A 24,117-nucleotide genomic window follows, 5' to 3' on the forward strand; every position below is an offset into this window, starting at 1 on the left:
ATGTACATATTGCCAAAGCTTATTTTGGATATTTACAATATGAAAATAATGAGAATCAAAATTGTCAACGGGACAACAACAATAACCAAGGGTCAAAATAGCCATTCATTGGACAATAACAATAAGCATACAGTAGAGTACATGTGTAGGTTGATTGGTCTGTCAGACACTGTCCCTCAACTTATGGCAGGCAGCAATGTAGTGCATGCCAACCCATCAGACATGTCAAGCAGTGAAGTTTCAGCTCTGTCTGTCAGTGGTCTCTCTTTTTTGGTTCGCACTGTCACTGTGTCCGTATCCATCTTGTCCAGCTGTCTCTAACATTTCACGTAAACCCTGTTTTGCTTGTTCACAGCCTTCAGTACTTTTGCAAGTTTTAACCCCACGGTCTGTATGGGCAGTTTTGTTGAGCAGCCATTTCAAAGCCATGACAGAGGGTATCACATCTGCTGCAGACGCAGTTGATGTTACGGGATTCTTCTGTTGAAGGAGAGGCGGACCAATACGCAGCGTGGTTGAAGTTCATGGTTTTTTAATAAAAAAAACTATACATGAACAAACTACAAAACAATAAATGTGAAAACCCGAAACCAGTCCCGTGTGGTACAAACACTGACACAGGAGACAATCACCCACAAAACCCAACACCAAACAGGCTACCTAAATATGGTTCCCAATCAGAGACAATAACTGATTGAGAACCATATCAGGCCAAACACAGAAACAGACAAACTAGACACACAACATAGAATGCCCACTCAGATCACACCCTGACCAAACAAAACATAGAAACATACAAGCAAACTATGGTCAGGGTGTGACAGTTGATGAGCTTATTTCTCCAGTCAGTTGTTCGAATGAGGAGTGTGTTCATGTCTCCAGGTTTCAAACATGTTCTCAAATGCCATTGAAATAGCAGCAGCGGTATGAGATCCAGCACATTCATGAACATGCAATATGACGAAGTACAGTACAAAATCCTTGTCTACCCACTTTGCTGTCAGACTCAGCATGCTCATGGGGCTGACATCGCTTTTCTAAATGTCAGTCGTGAAGCTAATAGCAGTTACTGTGTAACTCCAGTAGGGCAACATCTGAAAAATAGCGCCTACTTTGTAGTGTGTACCGGTGCTCGACTAGTCGGCGAAAGCCAACATTATCCACGACCGAGAACGGTTGATTGTCAACGGCAATTCAATCCATTATTTTGGCATTAATGGTATTTGCCTTTGAGTTGTCTTGCTGAAATGTTCTTACTCTTTCAAATGACTGCTGGACTTGAACTTGTTTACTTCTTGAAAGTGTGCGCTTAGTATTTTTCTGCTTTTCTGTGTAACACTGTATTTTTCGCGGCGTCATCTGACTCACCAGCTAGATCCGCTCATGTAGCAACATTTGAATTTCTGTTTTTTACATTGGATAAAAGCAGAGACACAGAGCTACAAAATGGTATATCATATAGTGCATTTGAGTAAACAATGGGAAAGTAATTCTGCTTTGAAAGTTATTAAACTTGTAAACTCACTTCTGAGAAACCCCTCTTTTTATGTTTTGGTACTACTATTGGAGAGCCCTTCTTTGTCTACACCCAATCAGCATTGTTCACATCCACTTAAGCCTTAACCCCACCCAATCAGCATTGTTCACATCCACTTAAGCCTTAGCCCCACTCATTCAGCATTGTTCACACCCTCTTAAGCCTTAACCCCACCCATTCAGCATTGTTCACACCCTCTTAAGCCTTAACCCCACCCATTCAGCATTGTTCACACCCTCTTAAGCCTTAACCCCACCCATTCAGCATTGTTCACACCCTCTTAAGCCTTAGCCCCACCCATTCAGCATTGTTCACACCCTCTTAAGCCTTAACCCCACCCATTCAGCATTGTTCACACCCTCTTAAGCCTTAGCCCCACCCATACAGCATTGTTCACACCCTCTTAAGCCTTAGCCCCACCCATTCAGCATTGTTCACACCCTCTTAAGCCTTAACCCCACCCATTCAGCATAGTTCACATCCTCTTAAGCCTTAACCCCACCCATTCAGCATTGTTCACACCCTCTTAAGCCTTAACCCCACCCATTCAGCATTGTTCACACCCTCTTAAGCCTTAACCCCACCCATTCAGCATTGTTCATACCCTCTTAAGCCTTAGCCCCACCCATTCAGCATTGTTCACACCCTCTTAAGCCTTAACCCCACCCATTCAGCATTGTTCACACCCTCTTAAGCCTTAACCCCACCCATTCAGCATTGTTCACACCCTCTTAAGCCTTAGCCCCACCCATTCAGCATTGTTCACACCCTCTTAAGCCTTAACCCCACCCATTCAGCATTGTTCACACCCTCTTAAGCCTTAACCCCACCCATTCAGCATTGTTCACACCCTCTTAAGCCTTAACCCCACCCATCTCTTTAAGGGTTCATCCAACCATTCTGTACTAACTTTCCAGCTACTTCCAGACATTAAAGAGAGAGAGAACAGCTCACTGAACATTACTCGCCCTATCGCTGTGGTTTCATGTTCAGAGCACACACTGGACGCTCTGGCCAATAAGTAGGGTTGTTCCGAATGCCCTGACCTCACAACTACAGTCAAGCACCCAAGCTAACTGGCAAACGTTGGCTAGCTACTTCCAGACACATAATGAGAGAACACCCCACTCGGATCATTTTACTCTCCTTAGCAGAGCTGGTTAGACAGTTTTCATGTTATCCAGAGCGTTGGTGACTGTACCTGTGCTGCTGGCAACAATTGAGTTATGCTTTGTTGCCGGACGTTTACTGACAACGGACATATTGAGCGGGTGTTGAGCTTTCAAAAATGCTTCAGTTAGTCTGCGCTCTGGCACACTAAGACGAGAGTCTTTTGTTAAGAAATGTAGCTAGATAGCTAGCTAGGTAATCAATGAATCCCAACACATGACATGACGTAACATTAGTTAGTTAGCGAGCCAGCCAGCTGATGTTTGCTAGATAGTTAACAGTACACTTTAAATTGAAATGAAAATACTTTGTCCAAATTAGAGTGGAGTCTTTTGTTAAGACATGTGGCTAGCTAGCTAAACAATGGACCATAATCACAACTGATGATGTTACTACCTTGCATGAATCTGCAGGTAGCTAACCACCAGGTTCTATCGCTATAACTAAAGCAAATGTGTCTGAGATACGAAGAATAAGATGATATACATAACATTAGCTAATGACCCAGCCAGCTAACGTTAGCTAGCTAACAGTACATTTGAAATGAAACCACTCTCTGTCAAAATTAGAAACGTGTATTATCTGAAAATCTTACCAGTTTACATCATGGTTGGACTCGTCTCCTGTCTGATGCCATGCATGGTTGCCATAGGTTGATGATGTAATCCAGACTGGTGTTTTCTCCATCTTCTTAGCTATCATATTCAAATTCCACTGATTTCAAAACTCAGTTCTCCAGAAAGTGGAGAGCATACACATAACGTTAGCTAGTGAGCCAGCCAGCTAATGTTAGCTAGCTAACAGTACACTTTAACTTGACATTATGCTTATGCATTTTTACTACACAATAAAACAAAATTAAAGCCACATCGACACGATTACCTAAACATACTGACCGGCTCATGTAGGCAGACGCCTGCTATATGGTAGACCAATCCAAACACATCTCTCGGCATGTCCACCCCGCTCATTCTCTCAGCCAATCATGGCTAGCAGGAAGGTTGCTCTCACTTTTTCTGTGGCTAAACCAACTAAGCTTGTAATTTCACAATTGTATTTGTATCTACAGATGTCATACAAGTTTGATATTAAAGCACATGAAAGTTCACATGTTTGAGAAGGCATTTCTGCAAAAAAATGCATTTTGATAAAAAATATTTATAATTTTTCATAAAAAATATAACTCTCCCGTGAAGCCGTGACATACGCCTAGTTTCCTGAAACGGGCCACATATCGGTATGCATGTCAGCTTTGACATTGGTTTTGCAGATCTGCGTTAAACTAAACATCTGGCCAATGCTGATGTTGCCATGTTTAGATAATATCCTCCGATTCCGACATGTTTACCGATGTGTCGTGCATCCCTAGTCTGAATACTTATGCATATAAGGTATTTCTGTTTTTTGAAATTTTTAATATAAATTAGCAAAAATGTCAAAACACTTTTAGCTTCTTCATTATTGGGTACTGTGTGTAGATTTAGGGAGAATTATTATTTTTTTAATCCATTTTAGAATAAGGTTGTAACTTAACAAAATGTGGAAAAAGGTAATGGGTCTGTATACTTTCCGAATGCACTGTATATGTAAATGGTTACATTTGGGATTGAGTTGGATTGGCCACTGCATGCATCACTGCTCTCCTCCTCCTCTCCCTCTGCTGTGTGTTCTATTGACGCACTTACCTCCATACACATACGCACCGTACACACACACACAGACGCACACACATCATATTCCTTGTTTCACATGGCGCAATTAACATCACTATGGATACAGGTACTACCACTCGTCAGGGAGAGAGACATGACGGAGGGCGTGTGAGAGAGAAATGATGGCGGGAGGGGGAGAGAAGTGTGTTTCTACAGTTGCTAGCGATCATGTGGGGTCGAGCAGATGTTCAACACCTTTCCTCACTTGACACAACTCACTAACCCTGTGCCCCTGTATGGGTCACAATAACTACTTCCACTGAGTGAGAGCAGTAGAGAGATGGATTAATGTCCTCAGATTCAGTCACAGAGCATTAGGAGGACTATGTAGTCACAGAGCATTAGGAGGACTATGTAGTCGCAGAGCATTAGGACTATGTAGTCACAGAGCATTAGGACTATGTAGTCACAGAGCATTAGGACTATGTAGTCACAGAGCATTAGGACTATGTAGTCACAGAGCATTAGGACTATGTAGTCACAGAGCATTAGGACTATGTAGTCACAGAGCATTAGGACTATGTAGTCGCAGAGCATTAGGAGGACTATCTATTCACAGAGCATTAGGACTATGTAGTCACAGAGCATTAGGACTATGTAGTCACAGAGCATTAGGACTATGTAGTCACAGAGCATTAGGACTATGTAGTCACAGAGCATTAGGAGGACTATGTAGTCGCAGAGCATTAGGACTATGTAGTCACAGAGCATTAGGACTATGTAGTCACAGAGCATTAGGACTATGTAGTCACAGAGCATTAGGACTATGTAGTCACAGAGCATTAGGACTATGTAGTCACAGAGCATTAGGACTATGTAGTCACAGAGCATTAGGACTATGTAGTCGCAGAGCATTAGGACTATGTAGTCACAGAGCATTAGGAGGACTATCTATTCACAGAGCATTAGGACTATGTAGTCACAGAGCATTAGGACTATGTAGTCGCATAGCATTAGAAGGACTATGTAGGACTATGTAGTCACAGAGCATTAGGACTATGCAGTCGCAGAGCATTAGGAGGACTATGTAGGACTATGTAGTCACAGAGCATTAGGACTATGTAGTCACAGAGCAGTAGGACTATGCAGTCACAGAGCATTAGGACTATGTAGTCACAGAGCATTAGGACTATGTAGTCACAGAGCATTAGGACTATGCAGTCACAGAGCATTAGGACTATGTAGTCACAGAGCATTAGGACTATGTAGTCACAGAGCATTAGGACTATGTAGTCACAGAGCATTAGGACAATGTAGTCACAGAGCATTAGGAGGAATATGTAGTCACAGAGCAGTAGGACTATGTAGTCACAGAGCATTAGGACTATGTAGTCACAGAGCAGTAGGACTATGCAGTCACAGAGCATTAGGACTATGTAGTCACAGAGCATTAGGACTATGTAGTCACAGAGCATTAGGACTATGTAGTCACAGAGCATTAGGACTATGTAGTCACAGAGCAGTAGGACTATGTAGTCACAGAGCAGTAGGACTATGTAGTCACAGAGCAATAGGACTATGCAGTCACAGAGGATTAGGACTATGTAGTCACAGAGCATTAGGACTATGTAGGAATATAAACTGTATTTATTTGAACAGCTTCATTTACTGTTATTCTTTGTCTGTCTCTCTCTCGCTGGCTCTCTGGCTCTGTCCCTGTCTCTCTGTCTCTCTCTCTTTCTCTCTCTGTCTTTCTCTCTTTCTCTCTCTCTCTGTGTCTCGCTCTCTCTCTGTCTCTCTTCTCGCTCGCTCTCTCTTCTTGCTCTCTTTCTCTTCTCGCTCTCTCTCTCTGTCTCTCTCTCTCTCTTCTCGCTCTATCTCTCTGTCTCGCTCTCTGTCTCGCTCTCTCGCTCTGTCTCGCTCTCTGTCTCGCTCTCTCTCTATCTCGCTCTCTGTCGGCCTCGCTCTCTCTCTCTCGGTCTCGCTCTCTCGGTCTCTCTCTGTCTCGGTCTGTCTCTCTCGGTGTCTCTGTCTCTCTCTCGGTGTCTCTGTCTCTCTGTCGGTCTCTGTCTCTCTGTCGGTCTCTGTCGGTCTCTGTCGTTCTTTCTCTCGCTCGGTCTCTGTCAGTCTCTCTCTTGGTCTCTGTCAATTCAATTCAAGGGCTTTATTGGCATGGGAAACGTGTTAACATTGCCAAAGCAAGTGAGGTAGATAATATATAAAGTGAATATATAAAGTGAAATAAACAATAAAAATTAACAGTAAACATTACACAAACAGAAGTTTCAAAACAATAAAGACATTACAAATCTGTCTCTCTCTGTCTCGGTCTCTCGGTCCCGGTCTCTCTCTCGGTCTCTCTCTCGGTTTCGGTCTCTGTTTCTCTTGGTCTCCGTCTCTGTTTTTCTCTGTTTCTCTCTCGGTCTCTCTCTGTCTCACTCTCGCTCTCTCTCTGACTCTGTAACACTGTGTATGAAATCCCAGAGAGTAAACTCACTAACCTATACCAGTTATAACTGCTAACAGACAGCAATCACCTTACAGACTTGTACCGGAAAGAAGAGGTCGTCACGGTAACGGCAACGGGAGGAGTCATCCAGAGCCCCCGCTTTCCTAACGCCTATCCCAGGAACCTGCAGTTGTCATGGAAACTACTGTCGCCCCACAACACCCGCATCACCCTGGAGTTTGACTCCCACTTTGCACTGGAGGAACCAGAGAACGAAGTCTGCAGGTGAGAGAGGGAGGGGAGGATAGAGAGGTGAGAGATTGAAGTGCCAGGGAGAGAGAAAGTTGCCTGAGTTTGTAACAGATGAAAAGGGAGATTTGAGTGAAGAGAGTAGGCTGGAAGAGAGTAGGCTGCCATCCCTCTGATGAGGGTATCAACATCTACAGAGACTAAAGAGAGGAGGGAAAGAGGGAGAGGGAGGGAGGGATGGATGAAGGTTGCCGTCTTTGCAGTAATGAAGAATATGTCCTTGAGGGTGAGAAGAGAGAATAGGCTTTTAATCCCCAAACCAAAGGCATTTGTCTTTGTAAGCACTTTAGACAAGAGAGAGGGGAGAGGAACAGAAAGCAAGAGGGGAGAGGAACAGGAGGGGAGAGGAACAGAAAGCGAGAGGGGAGAGGAACAGAAAGCTAGAGGGGAGAGGAACAGAAAGCGAGAGGGGAGAGGGACAGGAGGGAAGAGGAACAGACAGCGAGAGGGGAGAGGAACAGGAGGGGAGAGGGACAGAAGGGAAGAGGAACAGAAAGCGAGAGGGAAGAGGAACAGGAGGGGAGAGGAACAGAAAGCGAGAGGGGAGAGGCCCAGAAAGCGAGAGGGGAGAGGAACAGGAGGGGAGCGGAACAGAAAGCCAGATGGGAGAGGAACAGAAAGCGAGAGGGGAGAGGACCAGGAGGGGAGAGGAACAGAAAGCGAGAGGGGAGAGGAACAGGAGGGGAGAGGAACACAAAGCGAGAGGGGAGAGGAACAGAAAGCTAGAGGGGAGAGGAACAGGAGGGGAGAGGAACAGAAAGCGAGAGTGGAGAGGAACAGGAGCGGAGAGGAACAGAAAGTGAGAGGGGAGAGGAACAGAAAGCGAGAGGGGAGAGGAACAGAAAGCGAGAGGGGAGAGGCACAGAAAGCGAGAGGGGAGAGGAACAGAAAGTAAGAGGGGAGAGGAACAGAAAGTGAGAGGGGAGAGGACAGGAGGGGAGAGGAACAGAAAGTGAGAGGGGAGAAATGAGGAAAGATATAAAGAGGGGGAGGGAGGTGACTGGTGATTGGCTCGCCAACAATTATACCTTTTCTAATGAACAGTGATTATTCACTGATTGATCCATTGATATATTATATCCATTGATTGATCCGCTCTTATATTAAATCCATTGATTGAAAATCTAGTGAGCCCCTCCTCTCCCCCTTCCCTTGCAGATATGACTTTGTGGAGGTGGAGGACATCTCAGAGACCAGTACTATTGTCTGGGGGAGATGGTGTGGTCAGAGAGTCCCCCCTCGTCTTACCTCCAAAACCAACACCCTCAAAGTCTCCTTCAAGTCAGACGACTACTTCGTGGCAAAGCCTGGCTTCAAACTCCACTTCTCTCTACAGGTGAGTGAACATCGGGATGTGACTGCATCTCATTCCACAAAGATGTTGAAACGTAAAGACCCAAAGCTGGTGTTATAACGGCCAACTGATCTCTTTTGTCATCCTTATGACAGTCTAATGTGGTCTGTATGATAGAGGGTTCAAGTACGATGCTCCCAAAATCCTTCCTGAGGTAACTAGCTGTGGGAATTAGATGACTAAACCCATTAACGTCTGTTTCCTTTGTAAGACGTCTAGCTTGACAAATGAGGAGGGGGAGGGAGGGATGTAGTAGACGGATGGAGGGAGGCTGAGTATGTACTCTTTATAAAGCCCAGTCTGGATCAGAAGATTAGCTACGTCAGTAGTTGAATAGCGGAGGAAGATTTAGATGTGTAGATGTTCCCTTACATTACTGAAGAGAGCAAGAGGTGTTTTATTTTGCCCTCTAGGGCATTTGACTTTAAACACACATCCCATACCCCTCTGCACCATTCTAAAATATTATGAAAATCTCTTTCCCCTCTCTCTCTCTCTCTCTCCCATCTCACCTCTCTCCTCTCTCTCTCCCCTCTCACCTCTCTCTCCTCTCTCTCTCCCATCTCACCTCTCTCCCCTCTCTCTCTCCCATCTCACCTCTCTCTCCTCTCTCTCTCCCATCTCACCTCTCTCTCCTCTCTCTCCCCTCTCACCTCTCTCTCCTCTCTCTCTCCCCTCTCACTTCTCTCTCCTCTCTCTCTCCCCTCTCACTCTCTCCCCTCTCACCTCTCTCTCCTCTCTATCTCCCCTTTATCTCCCCTCTCTCTCACCTCTCTCTCCTCCCCCTCATCTCTCATCTATCTATCTCCCCTCTCTCTCTCCCCTGTCACCTCTCTCTCCTCTCTCTCTCCCCTCTCACCTCTCTCTCCTCTTTCTCTCCCCTCTCACCTCTCTCTCCTCTCTATCTCCCCTCTATCTCCCCTCTCTCACCTCTCTCTCCTCTCTATCTCTCCTCCCCCTCATCTCTCTCCTCTCTATCTCCCCTCTCTCTCTCCCCTCTCACCTCTCTCTCCTCTCTATCTCTCCTCCCCCTCATCTCTCCCCCCCCCCTCTCTCTCCCCTCTCACCTCTCTCTCCTCTCTCTCTCCCCTCTCACCTCTCTCTCCTCTCTATCTCCCCTCTCTCTCTCAACTCTCACCACTCTCTCCTCTCTATCTCTCCTCCCCCTCATCTTTCTCCCGTCTCACCTCTCCCTCATCTCTCTCCCCTCTCTCTCTCCCCTCTCACCTCTCTCTCCTCTCTATCTCTCCTCCCCCTCATCTCTCTCCCGGCTCACCTCTCTCTCCCCTCACCCTCATCTCTGTCCCTTCTCTCCTCTCTATCTCTCCTCCCCCTCATCTCTCTCCCCTCTCTCTCTCTCCTCTCTATCTCTCGTCCCCCTCATCTCTCTCCCCTCTCCCCTCTCTCCTCTCTGTCTCTCCTCCCCCTCATCTCTCTCCCGTATCTCCTCTCTCTCTCCTCCCCTCATCTCTCTCCCCTCTCTCCTCTCTATCTCTCCTCCCCCTCATCTCTCTCCCCTCTCTCCTCTCTATCTCTCCTCCCCCTCATCTCTCCCCTCTCTCTCTCCCCTCTCTCTCCCCTCTCTCCTCTCTCTCTCCTCCCCCTCATCTCTCTCCCCTCTCTATCTCTCCTCCCCCCCACCTCTCTCCCCTCTTTCTCCCCTCTCTCTCTCTCCCCTCTCTCCTCTCTATCTCTCCTCCCCCTCATCTCTCTCCCCTCTCTCTCTCCCCTCTCACCTCTCTCTCCTCTCTATCTCTCCTCCCCCTCATCTCTCTCCCGGCTCACCTCTCTCCCCCCTCCCCCTCATCTCTGTCCCTTCTCTCCTCTCTATCTCTCCTCCCCCTCATCTCTCTCCCGTCTCTCCTCTCTCTCTCCTCCCCCTCATCTCTCTCCCCTCTCTCTCTCCCCTCTCTCCTGTCTCTCCTCTCTATCTCTCCTCCCCCTCATCTCTCTCCCGTCTCTCCTCTCTCTCCTCCCCCTCATCTCTCTCTCCTCTCTCTCCTCTCTCTCTCTCCTCCCCCTCATCTCTCTCCTCTCTATCTCTCCTCCCCCTCATCTCTCTCCCCTCTCTCCTCTCTCTCCTCTCTATCTCTCCTCCCCCTCATTTCTCTCCTCTCTATCTCTCCTCCCCCTCATCTCTCTCCCCTCTCTCCTCTCTCTCCTCTCTATCTCTCCTCCCCCTCATCTCTCTCCTCTCTATCTCTCCTCCCCCTCATCTCTCTCCCGTCTCTTACGCCTGGAGAGGTCGGCATATGTCCGTTATTATTCCTTCTCCACAGTGCCTCAGGTTCTCCTTTTGTTCTTTGTTTTTCCTTTGTCCTTGTGTGTAGCTGCCTGCTTTGTGTCCTCGGCACAGTGACACCCTGTGCGTGGGGCCGGGTGTGCATGTGAGAAACCAACACACTTTCCCAGACAGGGAAGCTGTCGTTAGATTGGCCTCCCAGTACCCACACACTTTCCCAGACAGGGAAGCTGCCATTAGATTGGCCTCCCAGTACCCACACACTTTCCCCTCCACCACCTCTAGGGCTGTGAGAGGCTTCATTTAACAGCTCTAATTTGTTCTGCCCTGCTGTATAGATAAGGTGGAGGAGGGAGAGATAGAGAAAGGTAGAGAACAGGTGTCTCAGATCCTATCATGCTGACAGCCGATAACTCCTACAAAACAAAAAGACAGGGAGTTTGAGGAGAGAGAGAGCGAAGAGGGAGTGTTACGAGAGAGAGTCTAGTTCCTACAAATCAGTCATTTGTCATCACAACCACAAAACACAACCACAGTACAACCATTACACAACCACAATACAACCACTACTCATCCACAATACAACCATTACTCATCCACAAACACAAAACAACATAACCACAATGCAACCATAACCACAAAACAACCATAACAAAACCACAATACGTCTTCTGCTTTAACCCAAAACCTCCATTCAGAAAGTATTCAGACCGTGGAATTTTTCCACATTTTGTTGTTACAACTTAATTATAAATAAATAAATACATCCTCATCAATCTACACACAATACCCCATAATGACAAAGCCAAAATGTGTGCAAACGTATTAAATATTAAAAAACCATACCTGATTTACATAATTATTCAGACCCTTTGTATGACACGCTATGACACAGTGTAGCTCAGGTGCATCCTGTTTCCATTGATCATCCGTGAAGTCAATTAAATTCATTGAACATGATTTGGAAAGGCACACACCTGTCTACATAAGGTCCCACAGTTGACAGTGTATGCCAGAGCAAAAACCAAGCCATGAGGTTGAAGGAAATGTTCGTAGAACTCTGAGACAGGATTATGTAGAGCCACAGATCTGGAGAAGGGTACCAAGAAATGTCTGCATCATTGAAGGTCCCCAAGAACACAGTGGCCCCATTTATTCTTACATGGAAGAAGTTTCGAACCACCAAGACTCTTAGAGCTGGCCAGCCGTCCAAACTGAGCAATCGGGGGAGAAGCACATTGGTCAGGGAGGTGACCAAGACCCGATGGTGACTCTGACAGAGCTCCAGAGTTCCTCTTTGGAGATAGGAGATCCAGAAGGACAACCATCTCTGCTGCACTTCACCAATCAGGTCTTTATGGCAGAGTGGCCAGATGGAAGCCACTCTTCAGTAAAAGGCACATGACAGCCCGCTTGGAGTTTGCCAAAAGGCACCTAAAGGACTCTGACCATGAGAAATAAGATTCTCTGGTCTGATGAAATCAAGATTGAACTGTTTGTCCTGAATGCCAAGTGTCACGTCTGGAGGAAACCTGACACCATCCCTACGGTGAAGCATGGTGGTGGCAGCATCATGCTGTGGGGATGTTTTTCAGCGGCAGGGACTGGAAGACTAGTCAGAATTGAGGAAAAGATGATCGGAGCAAAGTACAGAGAGATCCTTGATGAAAACCTGCTCCAAAGCACTCAGGACCTCAGACTGGGTGAAGGTTCACCTTCCAACAGGACAACAACCCAAAGCACACAGCCAAGACAATGCAGGAGTGGATTCTGGACAAGTCTCTGAATGTTCTAGAGTGGCCCAGCCAGAGTCCAGACTTGAACCCGATCTAACATCTCTGGAGAGACCTGAAAATAGCTGTGCAGCAATGCTCCCCATCCAACCTGACAGAGCTTGAGAGGATCTGCAGAGAAGAATGGAAGAAACTCCTCAAATACAGGTGTGCCATGCTTGTAGAGTCATACCCAAGACTCAAGGCTTTAATCGCTGTCAAAGGTGCTTCAACAAAGTACTGAGTAAAGGGTCTGAATACTTATGTAAATGTCATATTTCAAATAGTATTGTGTGTAGATTGATGATGGGAAAAAAAATTGCCAATTTTAGAAAAAGGCTGTAATGCAACAAAATGTGGAAAAAGTCAAGAGGTCTGAATACTTTCCGAATGAACTGTACACACACACACACACACACACACACACACACACACACACACACACACACACACACACACACACACACACACACACACAATGCAATGCAATAACATGACCATGACTGAACGCTGTAGTGCTTTTCTTAATTTCCTTATCGAGGAATCCTCTAGAACCAGTGATTCAGGCTTAGGGAATTTGGACTCTCCAAGTGGCGCAGCGGTCTAAGGCACTGCATCTCAGTGCTAGAGGTGTTACTACAGACACCCTGGTTCGATTCCAGGCTGTCTCACAACCGGCCGTGATTGGCCCAGGATTGTCCGGGTTTGGCTGGTGTAGGCAGTCATTGTAAAATAATACTTTTTTTCTTAACTGACTTGCTTAGATAAAACAATTGTGGAGTTCCTCAGAACATCAGATCCATCCAGGCAGGAATATGATCCAGGAACGCTACTCTGTTCCCAGACACTCCCAGATGTTGACAGGCTCTGCAGCTGTTCTGGGACCCATTGAGGTTTTCCCATAAATACATACATAAATGGATATTCCCAGAAACCAACACTGTCTGTGGCAAAGCAATACCATTAATCTCCTCCAGAAAGAACATGTCTGAGAGGAGGTATTACAGACACATTATTAGTAGCAGGTGCAGGGAAACACAAGTCAATTATGGCAATACACATTTTTCTTGCCAAATCTGTTTCACCCTGAAAGCACTGCTCCCCAAACCCTTCTTACCCTGTGACCATCTGAAAACGTTTCTACCCAGGAGGACCTAGTCTAGTCTGTCACGACCCTCCAGCTACCAGACGTGGTTTCATGTCCTCGTTGACCTACTCTCTAAAGGCACTGTAAACTGTTCTTCCTATGAAAAGTCCCAGGTGCGTTTGTGTGGCCTTAGCCCAGCTGTCCCTGCATTCCCCTCTGAAGCACAGGACTGTGGGACAGTTTACTGAATCTGACTGCTTATTGCCTAATAAGGTCAGATGCTGACAGAGATACACATCTGGGGCTGCTGCAGGGGCCACACACACACACACACACACACACACACACACACACACACACACACACACACACACACACACTATGAGCCTCATTTATGACGAAGTCTACACACAACACACACTCAATAGCCCAGCTGTGTATGAAGTCAGAGAGGTTCCTTTCAAAGCACAGTGTGTATCTGTGGGTTGCACACGAGAAACAGATGCTATAAAACGAAAGATTAGTCACTAAACTTTTTAAGTCATCTCTGATTTCATATGACACACCCACACATACATTCGAAGGCTCAGACATAATATAGAAACACACACACAGCATGCACAAATACAGTATAACACACACACACACACATTTGCAGACTCATACATAACATGAACACACACACACAGAGTACACACAGTTTTTTAAGTGGGTTCAGACTGCATGTTATGCAGATGTATAGTTGTTCCCTCAGGTTCACTATGAACTGCAGAGTGTGTTTTTAGGAGAGCCATTACCCATTACATAGAATATAATATCAACCAGAGACAGTTGCACATCTGCAAGGGGTGTGTTCACAAGTCACTTTTCACAAACAGTGAGTGTGTTGTCTCTCTTCTCCTCTACATAGAGCACCTCATCTCTCTGTGTCTAATGAAGGGGTCTGTGAGGAGGTCAGACCCCAGATTCACTAAACCTTCTTAAGAACACATTTCTTCTTAACTGTTACTCTGTTCTTCACTATAGACTTATGAATAAAGTTAAGTTGTTATTCCTCAAATTTTTGGGAAATGTTGTTGTGTTATTTCTTATGTTTCTCCTTAAGCAAACAGTTAAGAAGGAATTACATTCTTGAAAATTAAGCTTTTGGATTTGTTCTTGCAAATGTTCTTAATTCCAAGATGGCTAAACCCTTGTCTTAAACTCATGGCAGTGAGAGAAAAAGCTCATGAAAGCATTTGAACATGTTTAATTCACTCACAAACTTCATATGCAAGTTTCAGTATTGATTATTTTAAACCCAATAACTTGTTTTTATAACCGTAATCTCACTAGGAAATATGCTAACATGATTTACATTGCTAAATAGATAGCTAGCTAAATTAGTTCCTAGCAACAAACATCTTAAGAAGATTCGTAAGAAGATATTTGAGAAGTTCGTAAGAAAATCATTCAATCTTAAGATACTGTTGAGGAATTGCTCTTACGAACGATCTTATGTATTTTGTATTTTTTCCTAAGGAACTTCAGACCCTTTTTTCAATTTTCGCCTAAAAGGACATACCTAAATCTAACTGCCTGTAGCTCAGGACCTGAAGCAAGGATATGCATATTCATGATACCATTTGAAAGAAAACACTTTGAAGTTTGTGGAATGTTGTAGAATATAACACATTAGATCTGGTAAAAGATAATAATGAAATGCAAGCAAAAGGCCACAATATATTATTCCAGTTTAGGTGCAATTTAGATTCCGGCCTCTAGATGGCAGAAGTGTATGTGCAAAGTTTTAGACTGATCCAATGAACCATTGCATTTCTGTTCAAAATGTTGTATCAATTCTGCCCAAATGTGCCTAATTGGTTCATTGATACATTTTCAAGTTCATTGCTGTGCACTCTCCTCAAACAATAGCATGGCATTAGTTCACTGTAATAGCTACTGTAAATTGAACAGTGCAGTTAGATTAATAATAATTTAAGCATTCTGCCCATATCAGATATGTCTATGTCTTGGGAAATGTTCTTGTTACTTCCAACCTCATGCTAATCACATTAGCACACTTTAGCTCAACTGTCCCATGTGGGGGGTCACAGATCCCGTAGTTAAGTTATTGCGGAAGAAGTGTTGTGTGAATCTGGGCCCTGGAGAGGAACACTGCTCAATCATTAGGGACTGTCTGTGAACTTATCTCAGCAGCTTTGTAGCAAACTCCCAATTGCACAATGTTAGACAGATGAATGCTAATCCAACACAGACAGACAAATCCTGACCAGCTCCCGATACCATCACCTGGAATTCAACCAGGGATTATCCTGATGTTCTGACAGGAGTTATGTAAACGCACCAGAATAACCCAAATACCACTCCTTCATTCTCTCTCTCCTTCCTTCCTCCAGGATGATTCTCTTCCTGCAGCGTCAAAGACTAACTGGGAGACTGTGACCCTGATGGTGAGTTGGACATGCAAGCATGCTCAACACAAACACACACACCTACCTGTGTTGGCCCCTAACCCTCCTGATCAGCAGCAGGAGAAACTGGTCCCAGCCTGGAGACAGTTAGAGGGCTCTAGTGCCCAGTCATTCGGCTGATTTTAAAAGATCAAGGTTGTCCCCTGACCTTTGTGAAGCTTTCACATTGCACAGTCAGAGGGCAGCTCAGATACTGGTGCTGAGCATTCCATAGACTCACACACACACAGACACACTAGAATGCTCTCAAAGACTAAAGAAGACCTTGTGTCCCTGCTCAGAACTTTTGACCCTCCCTCCTTCTCCACCCTTCCTCCAGGAGGACAGTCTGTCAGTGTTGGCTCCAGCGGTGACTGATGTTCCTCTGACAGCAGCGGCGTTGGACCAGACCATAGCAGCCTTCAACACAGTGGAGCAGCTCCTCCGCTACCTCAACCCTGACAGCTGGAGACAGGACCTGGACAGCTTGTACAGAGAGACAGCCATGTACAGACCCCGGGCCTACCAGCACAACAGACAGAACAAGAGTAATAACATACTGGACATGCGCACACACACACGGACACACACACACAGGTGCTTACACACACAAAGAAAAGCCATTTCAAAGGAGTACATATTGTGGTCTGTGCTTCACTGAAGGGAGACATTGATAACACAAAGAATTCAGCCTTCCTCCTTCCCTTGCACCAACACTGCGTGTGCAAGTTTCTTAGTCAGCCAGTAGAAAACCTTCAAGGTGACCTTGGGAGAATGAGAGAAGTTAAATGTTCACCCAGCTCTTATAGAGAGACTGGGGCTTCACGGCAAACGTGTGTGTGGTGGAGGGGAAGATGTGTGAAGTTTCTCTGTTGCTGCTTGTTGTAGTTGGTCAGAGGTAAAAGTGTATCTTTCCTCCCTCTCAAAGACAACACATGTGATGTGTCAAACACTGTGTTCAACAGACTGGACCAGACACATCACAACACTGTGTTCAACAGACTGGACCAGACACATCACAACACTGTGTTCAACAGACTGGACCAGACACATCACTGTGTTCAACAGACTGGACCAGACACATCACAACACTGTGTTCAACAGACTGGACCAGACACATCACATCACTGTGTTCAACAGACTGGACCAGACACATCACTGTGTTCAACAGACTGGACCAGACACATCACTGTGTTCAACAGACTGGACCAGACACATCACTGTGTTCAACAGACTGGACCAGACACATCACTGTGTTCAACAGACTGGACCAGACACATCACATCACTGTGTTCAACAGACTGGACCAGACACATCACAACACTGTGTTCAACAGACTGGACCAGACACATCACTGTGTTCAACAGACTGGACCAGACACATCACTGTGTTCAACAGACTGGACCAGACACATCACATCACTGTGTTCAACAGACTGGACCAGACACATCACATCACTGTGTTCAACAGACTGGACCATACACATCACTGTGTTCAACAGACTGGACCAGACACATCACTGTGTTCAACAGACTGGACCAGACACATCACTGTGTTCAACAGACTGGACCAGACACATCACATCACTGTGTTCAACAGACTGGACCAGACACATCACAACACTGTGTTCAACAGACTGGACCAGACACATCACTGTGTTCAACAGACTGGACCAGACACATAACTGTGTTCAACAGACTGGACCAGACACATCACATCACTGTGTTCAACAGACTGGACCAGACACATCACATCACTGTGTTCAACAGACTGGACCAGACACATAACTGTGTTCAACAGACTGGACCAGACACATCACAACACTGTGTTCAACAGACTGGACCAGACACATCACTGTGTTCAACAGACTGGACCAGACACATAACTGTGTTCAACAGACTGGACCAGACACATCACATCACTGTGTTCAACAGACTGGACCAGACACATCACATCACTGTGTTCAACAGACTGGACCATACACATCACTGTGTTCAACAGCCTGGACCAGACACATCACTGTGTTCAACAGACTGGACCAGACACATCACTGTGTTCAACAGACTGGACCAGACACATCACTGTGTTCAACAGACTGGACCAGACACATCACTGTGTTCAACAGACTGGACCAGACACATCACATCACTGTGTTCAACAGACTGGACCAGACACATCACAACACTGTGTTCAACAGACTGGACCAGACACATCACTGTGTTCAACAGACTGGACCAGACACATCACTGTGTTCAACAGACTGGACCAGACACATCACATCACTGTGTTCAACAGACTGGACCAGACACATCACATCACTGTGTTCAACAGACTGGACCATACACATCACTGTGTTCAACAGACTGGACCAGACACATCACTGTGTTCAACAGACTGGACCAGACACATCACATCACTGTGTTCAACAGACTGGACCAGACACATCACAACACTGTGTTCAACAGACTGGACCAGACACATCACTGTGTTCAACAGACTGGACCAGACACATCACTGTGTTCAACAGACTGGACCAGACACATCACATCACTGTGTTCAACAGACTGGACCATACACATCACTGTGTTCAACAGACTGGACCAGACACATCACTGTGTTCAACAGACTGGAACAGACACATCACTGTGTTCAACAGACTGGACCAGACACATCACATCACTGTGTTCAACAGACTGGACCAGACACGTCACAACACTGTGTTCAACAGACTGGACCAGACGCATCACAACACTGTGTTCAACAGACTGGACCAGACACATCACAACACTGTGTTCAACAGACTGGACCAGACACATCACTGTGTTCAGCAGACTGGACCAGACACATCACATCACTGTGTTCAACAGACTGGACCAGACACAAAACATCACTGTGTTCAACAGACTGGACCAGACACATCACTGTGTTCAACAGCCTGGACCAGACACATCACTGTGTTCAACAGACTGGACCAGACACATCACTGTGTTCAACAGACTGGACCAGACACATCACTGTGTTCAACAGACTGGACCAGACACATCACAACACTGTGTTCAACAGACTGGACCAGACACATCACATCACTGTGTTCAACAGACTGGACCAGACACATCACATCACTGTGTTCAACAGACTGGACCAGACACATCACTGTGTTCAATAGACTGGACCAGACACATCACAACACTGTGTTCAACAGACTGGACCAGACACATCACTGTGTTCAAAAGACTGGACCAGACACATCACTGTGTTCAACAGACTGGACCAGACACATCACTGTGTTCAACAGACTGGACCAGACACATCACAACACTGTGTTCAACAGACTGGACCAGACACATCACAACACTGTGTTCAACAGACTGGACCAGACACATCACTGTGTTCAACAGACTGGACCAGACACATCACTGTGTTCAACAGACTGGACCAGACACATCACAACACTGTGTTCAACAGACTGGACCAGACACATCACAACACTGTGTTCAACAGACTGGACCAGACACATCACTGTGTTCAACAGACTGGACCAGACACATCACTGTGTTCAACAGACTGGACCAGACACATCACAACACTGTGTTCAACAGACTGGACCAGACACATCACTGTGTTCAACAGACTGGACCAGACACATCACAACACTGTGTTCAACAGACTGGACCAGACACATCACTGTATTCAACAGACTGGACCAGACACATCACAACACTGTGTTCAACAGACTGGACCAGACACATCACTGTGTTCAACAGACTGGACCAGACACATCACAACACTGTGTTCAACAGACTGGACCAGACACATCACTGTGTTCAACAGACTGGACCAGACACATCACTGTGTTCAACAGACTGGACCAGACACATCACAACACTGTGTTCAACAGACTGGACCAGACACATCACAACACTGTGTTCAACAGACTGGGCCAGACACATCACTGTGTTCAACAGACTGGACCAGACACATCACTGTGTTCAACAGACTGGACCAGACACATCACAACACTGTGTTCAACAGACTGGACCAGACACATCACTGTGTTCAACAGACTGGACCAGACACATCACAACACTGTGTTCAACAGACTGGACCAGACACATCACAACACTGTGTTCAACAGACTGGACCAGACACATCACAACACTGTGTTCAACAGACTGGGCCAGACACATCACTGTGTTCAACAGACTGGACCAGACACATCACAACACTGTGTTCAACAGACTGGACCAGACACATCACAACACTGTGTTCAACAGACTGGACCAGACACATCACAACACTGTCGCTCGCCTTATTCTCTTGTCACTTGTTATTATTTTCTTTCTCCTTTTCCCTCCTTTTCCCTCCTTTTTCGCTCCTTTTCCCTTCCTCGCTCGCTCTTCCATCTTTTTCTCTCTCCACCTGAGGGATCTCCTGTTCCGAAGTAAATAGTTGGGCTTGGCTAAGACTCCAACTACTGTCAGCAACTCCTATGTGTTTGTGTTGCGTTTATGTATCTCCATACAAAGCTAAGTGTGTGTTGAGTTTATGTATCTCCATACAGAGCTTACTGTGAACATCTGTGTTTGTGTAAAAGTGCGTGTTTGTGAATATAGATTCTGTGTGTGTGTGTGTGTGTGTGCATCTGGTCTGCGCGAGTTTGCATCTGTGTGTGTGTGTTTATCTGTGTGCGAGTGTGTGAATCTGTGTGTGTGTTTGTGCATCTGTGTTTGCATCTCTGTGTGTGTGTGTTTATCTGTGTGTGTGTTTATCTGTGTGTGCATCTGTGTGCATGTGTGTTTGCATCTCTCTCTCTCTCTGTGTTTGTGTGTCTTTGGTAAGATGGCGCCAATACACACGGCAGGTCTGATTCTAGCTCATTAGCAACTTTGTGTGTGTTATTTCTTACATTATTAGCCCTGAACGTTTTTTGTGTTATTACATACAGTCGGAAATAACTTTTGGATATCAGAGCGGTGGTAACTCACCAGCATTACTACCAGAAAATTGACTTTCCCGAATTAGATCCTTTGTTTGTACCCTCCCAGGCAATTTAACTTATCCCAGAGGCTGCTCCAAGACTCCACCGGCGGAGAAAAGGTATTTGAAGTGGACTTCTAGTCTGACTCAGGTGGTGTGTACACCATCCACCGCTTTTGATTATATTACTCGCTAATGTTGTCTCTGGACAATAAAGTAGATGAGGTCAGGGACTTTAACATACTCTGTTTCACTGAATCATGGCTCTCTCCAGATATGCTGTCCCCGTCCATACAGCCAGCTGGGTTCTCAGTCCATCTCTCTCCAGATATACTGTCCCCGTCCATACAGCTAGCTGGGTTCTCAGTCCATCTCTCCCCAGATATACTGTCCCCGTCCATACAGCCAGCTGGGTTCTCAGTCCATCTCTCTCCAGATATACTGTCCCCGTCCATACAGCTAGCTGGGTTCTCAGTCCATCTCTCTCCAGATATGCTGTCCCCGTCCATACAGCCAGCTGGGTTCTCAGTCCATCTCTCTCCAGATATGCTGTCCCTGTCCATACAGCCAGCAGGGTTCTCAGTACATCGTGCAGATAGAAATAACAAGCTCTCCGGGAAGAAGAACAGCGGAGGTGTATGTTTCATGATTAACTGCTCATGGTGTGATTGTGGAAATGTACAGAAACTCAGGTTCCTTTGTTCTCCCGACCAGTCAAAATATTGGACACAGCCACTCATTCAAGCGTTTTTCCTTATATTTATTGTTTCTCCATTGTACAATTATAGTGAAGACATCAAAACTATGAAATCATGTAGTAACTGAAAAAGTGTTAAACAAATCAAAATATTTTTGGGGTTTCCAACCGCCTTGTCTTTGTGAGACACAAAAAATGTGAAGGATGATCTCTGCATGTGTGGTTTCCACCGTGAAGCATGGAGGAGGAGGTGTGATGGTGTGGGGGTGCTTTGCTGGTGACACTGTTAGTGATTTATTTAGAATTCAAGGCACACTTAACCAGCATGGCTACCACAGCATTCTACAGCGATATGCCATTCCATCTGGTTTGCGCCACAATCATTTGTTTTTCAACAGGACAATGACCCAACACACCTCCAGGCTGTGTAAGTACTATTTGAGCAAGAAGGAGAGTGATGGAGTGCTGCATCAGATGACCTGGCCTCCACAATCACCTGATCTCAACCCAATTGAGATGTTTTGGGATGAGTTGGACCGCAGAGTAAAGGAAAAGCAGCCAACAAGTGCTCAGCATATGTGGGAACTCCTTCAAGAACCCCTTAAAGCTGGTTGAAAGAATGACAAGAGTGCGCAAAGCTGTCATCAAGACAAAGTGTGGCTACATTGAAAAATATATGATATATTTTGACTTGTTCAACGCTTTTTTTGATTCCATATGTGTTATTTCATGATTTTGATGTCTTCACTATTATTCTACAATGTAGAATTTAAAAATAAAGAAAAACCCTGGAATGAGTAGGTGTGTTCAAACGTTTGACTAGTACTGTGCATGTATGTGTGTATATATACATACATACTCCGACATTGCTCGTCCTAATATTTATATATTTCTTAATTCCATTATTTTACATTCAAATGTGTGGATTGTTGTGGATTGTTAGATATTACCGCACTATTTGAGCTAGAAACACAAGCATTTTGCTACACCCACAATAACATCTGCTAAATATGTTTATGCGACCAATAAGATTTGATCTGTGTGTGTTGTGGCAGTAGCAGGGTTGCTGCATGTCTTTGGTAGGCTTTTCCCACATCACACTCTAATTGGAAATTCAACCTGTGCAGCTGAGCAGAAATGTTCCCTAGTCAGCACCTAGCTTTGTTTTCGTTCAAACAACCACACACACACACACACACACACACACACACACACACACACACACACACACACACACACACTCTCCTGTCTCACTTCTGTTTTGTCCCCCACCACCACCACCTTATTGAAAGCAATCTTTATGCTCTCCTCAAGCCATGTAATCAAGGAACGCAAAGCTCAATCTCTCCCTGGTGTACAGAACCCAGTAACCCTGCTTACACACTCACATACTGACACACACACTCACATATACTTTACACTTGCACACACTTGCGGACACACACACACATACCAACACACACACTATTCATTTTCTCTGGAGTGTGTGAGTGACATACTCATTCTGTTCGGAACGCTCTCTCAGAGCCAGTATCAGAGCAGTGTTCCACACCACTGCCTTTTGGAGATTACACTCATTCTCCTAGACCACTGACACCCCTACACACACACACACACACACACACACATGTCCCCTCCCCTGTTATGCAACATTAGGACAGTATAGGGTCTGTCAGCACGGTGAGAACATAGACCTGCTGTCACGATCCAAGGCAATTCAACATCCGTCCAGCTACCCTGGACGTCTGGAGATGGATTGAAAACCACCCACTAAGGGCAACGGTGAGCACTTTCACCATCAAGTAGGCTTGCGGTTTGCTAGGGCGTTGTGGGCGTATGCCTTAAGCTCCAGCTACGAGGGTCTTGTTCATTTGACGTTTGGATAAACGTGGACAAACGTCGGAATATGAAGTCAAATTGGTAAAACCGTGAGATCTTGTTGGTCTCAATGCACAATTTCTCACTCTCTGATAGGCTAGTCAGAGCCCTCTCCACAGCACGTACACCCATCCTCTCAGATCTACATGATGAGGAGTAAGGGTTGATGATAGCTGCTACTATAGAAGCTGTTCCATTTGTTTCCACACGGCTAAATGGTGTCCTGATTTTGTCTTCGCATGCACGCACACACACACAAACATACATACATACATACATTACGCTGCCCATAGGCCCTAGTCTGTCTGGTATGCTTGCTAGCACGCTAGCCAACACTCCAGGAATAGTCTGCCTGCACAGACACACTACACATGGATTAGAGCTCTTACTGTCTGTGACACAAACACACCTAGCACCTAGACACAAACACACCTAGCAGACACCAACCCCCCCTCTGTTCTTTCCATATCTCTCCTACTCTCATATCTCTCCTACCTCCCAGCCTCTCTATTTGCCCCATCCCCTTCTCATTCAGTTCCA

The 24,117-nt window shown here is 45.7% G+C and overlaps 1 protein-coding gene across 1 annotated transcript in view; it reads left to right on the plus strand.

Moving 5' to 3' along the window:
- LOC139386181 (platelet-derived growth factor D-like) overlaps positions 1-24,117 on the plus strand; it is a 58,600-nt gene that overhangs the window by 31,081 nt on the left and 3,402 nt on the right. The window contains exons 2-5 of the mRNA XM_071131653.1: positions 6,904-7,093; positions 8,276-8,453; positions 15,972-16,025; positions 16,366-16,573. Coding sequence (XP_070987754.1) covers positions 6,904-7,093; positions 8,276-8,453; positions 15,972-16,025; positions 16,366-16,573 — 630 coding nt within the window. The remainder of the gene's footprint in view (positions 1-6,903; positions 7,094-8,275; positions 8,454-15,971; positions 16,026-16,365; positions 16,574-24,117) is intronic.

The sequence above is a fragment of the Oncorhynchus clarkii genome, chromosome 27, assembly GCF_045791955.1.
Source record: "Oncorhynchus clarkii lewisi isolate Uvic-CL-2024 chromosome 27, UVic_Ocla_1.0, whole genome shotgun sequence".
Taxonomy (NCBI): Eukaryota; Metazoa; Chordata; class Actinopteri; order Salmoniformes; family Salmonidae; genus Oncorhynchus; species Oncorhynchus clarkii.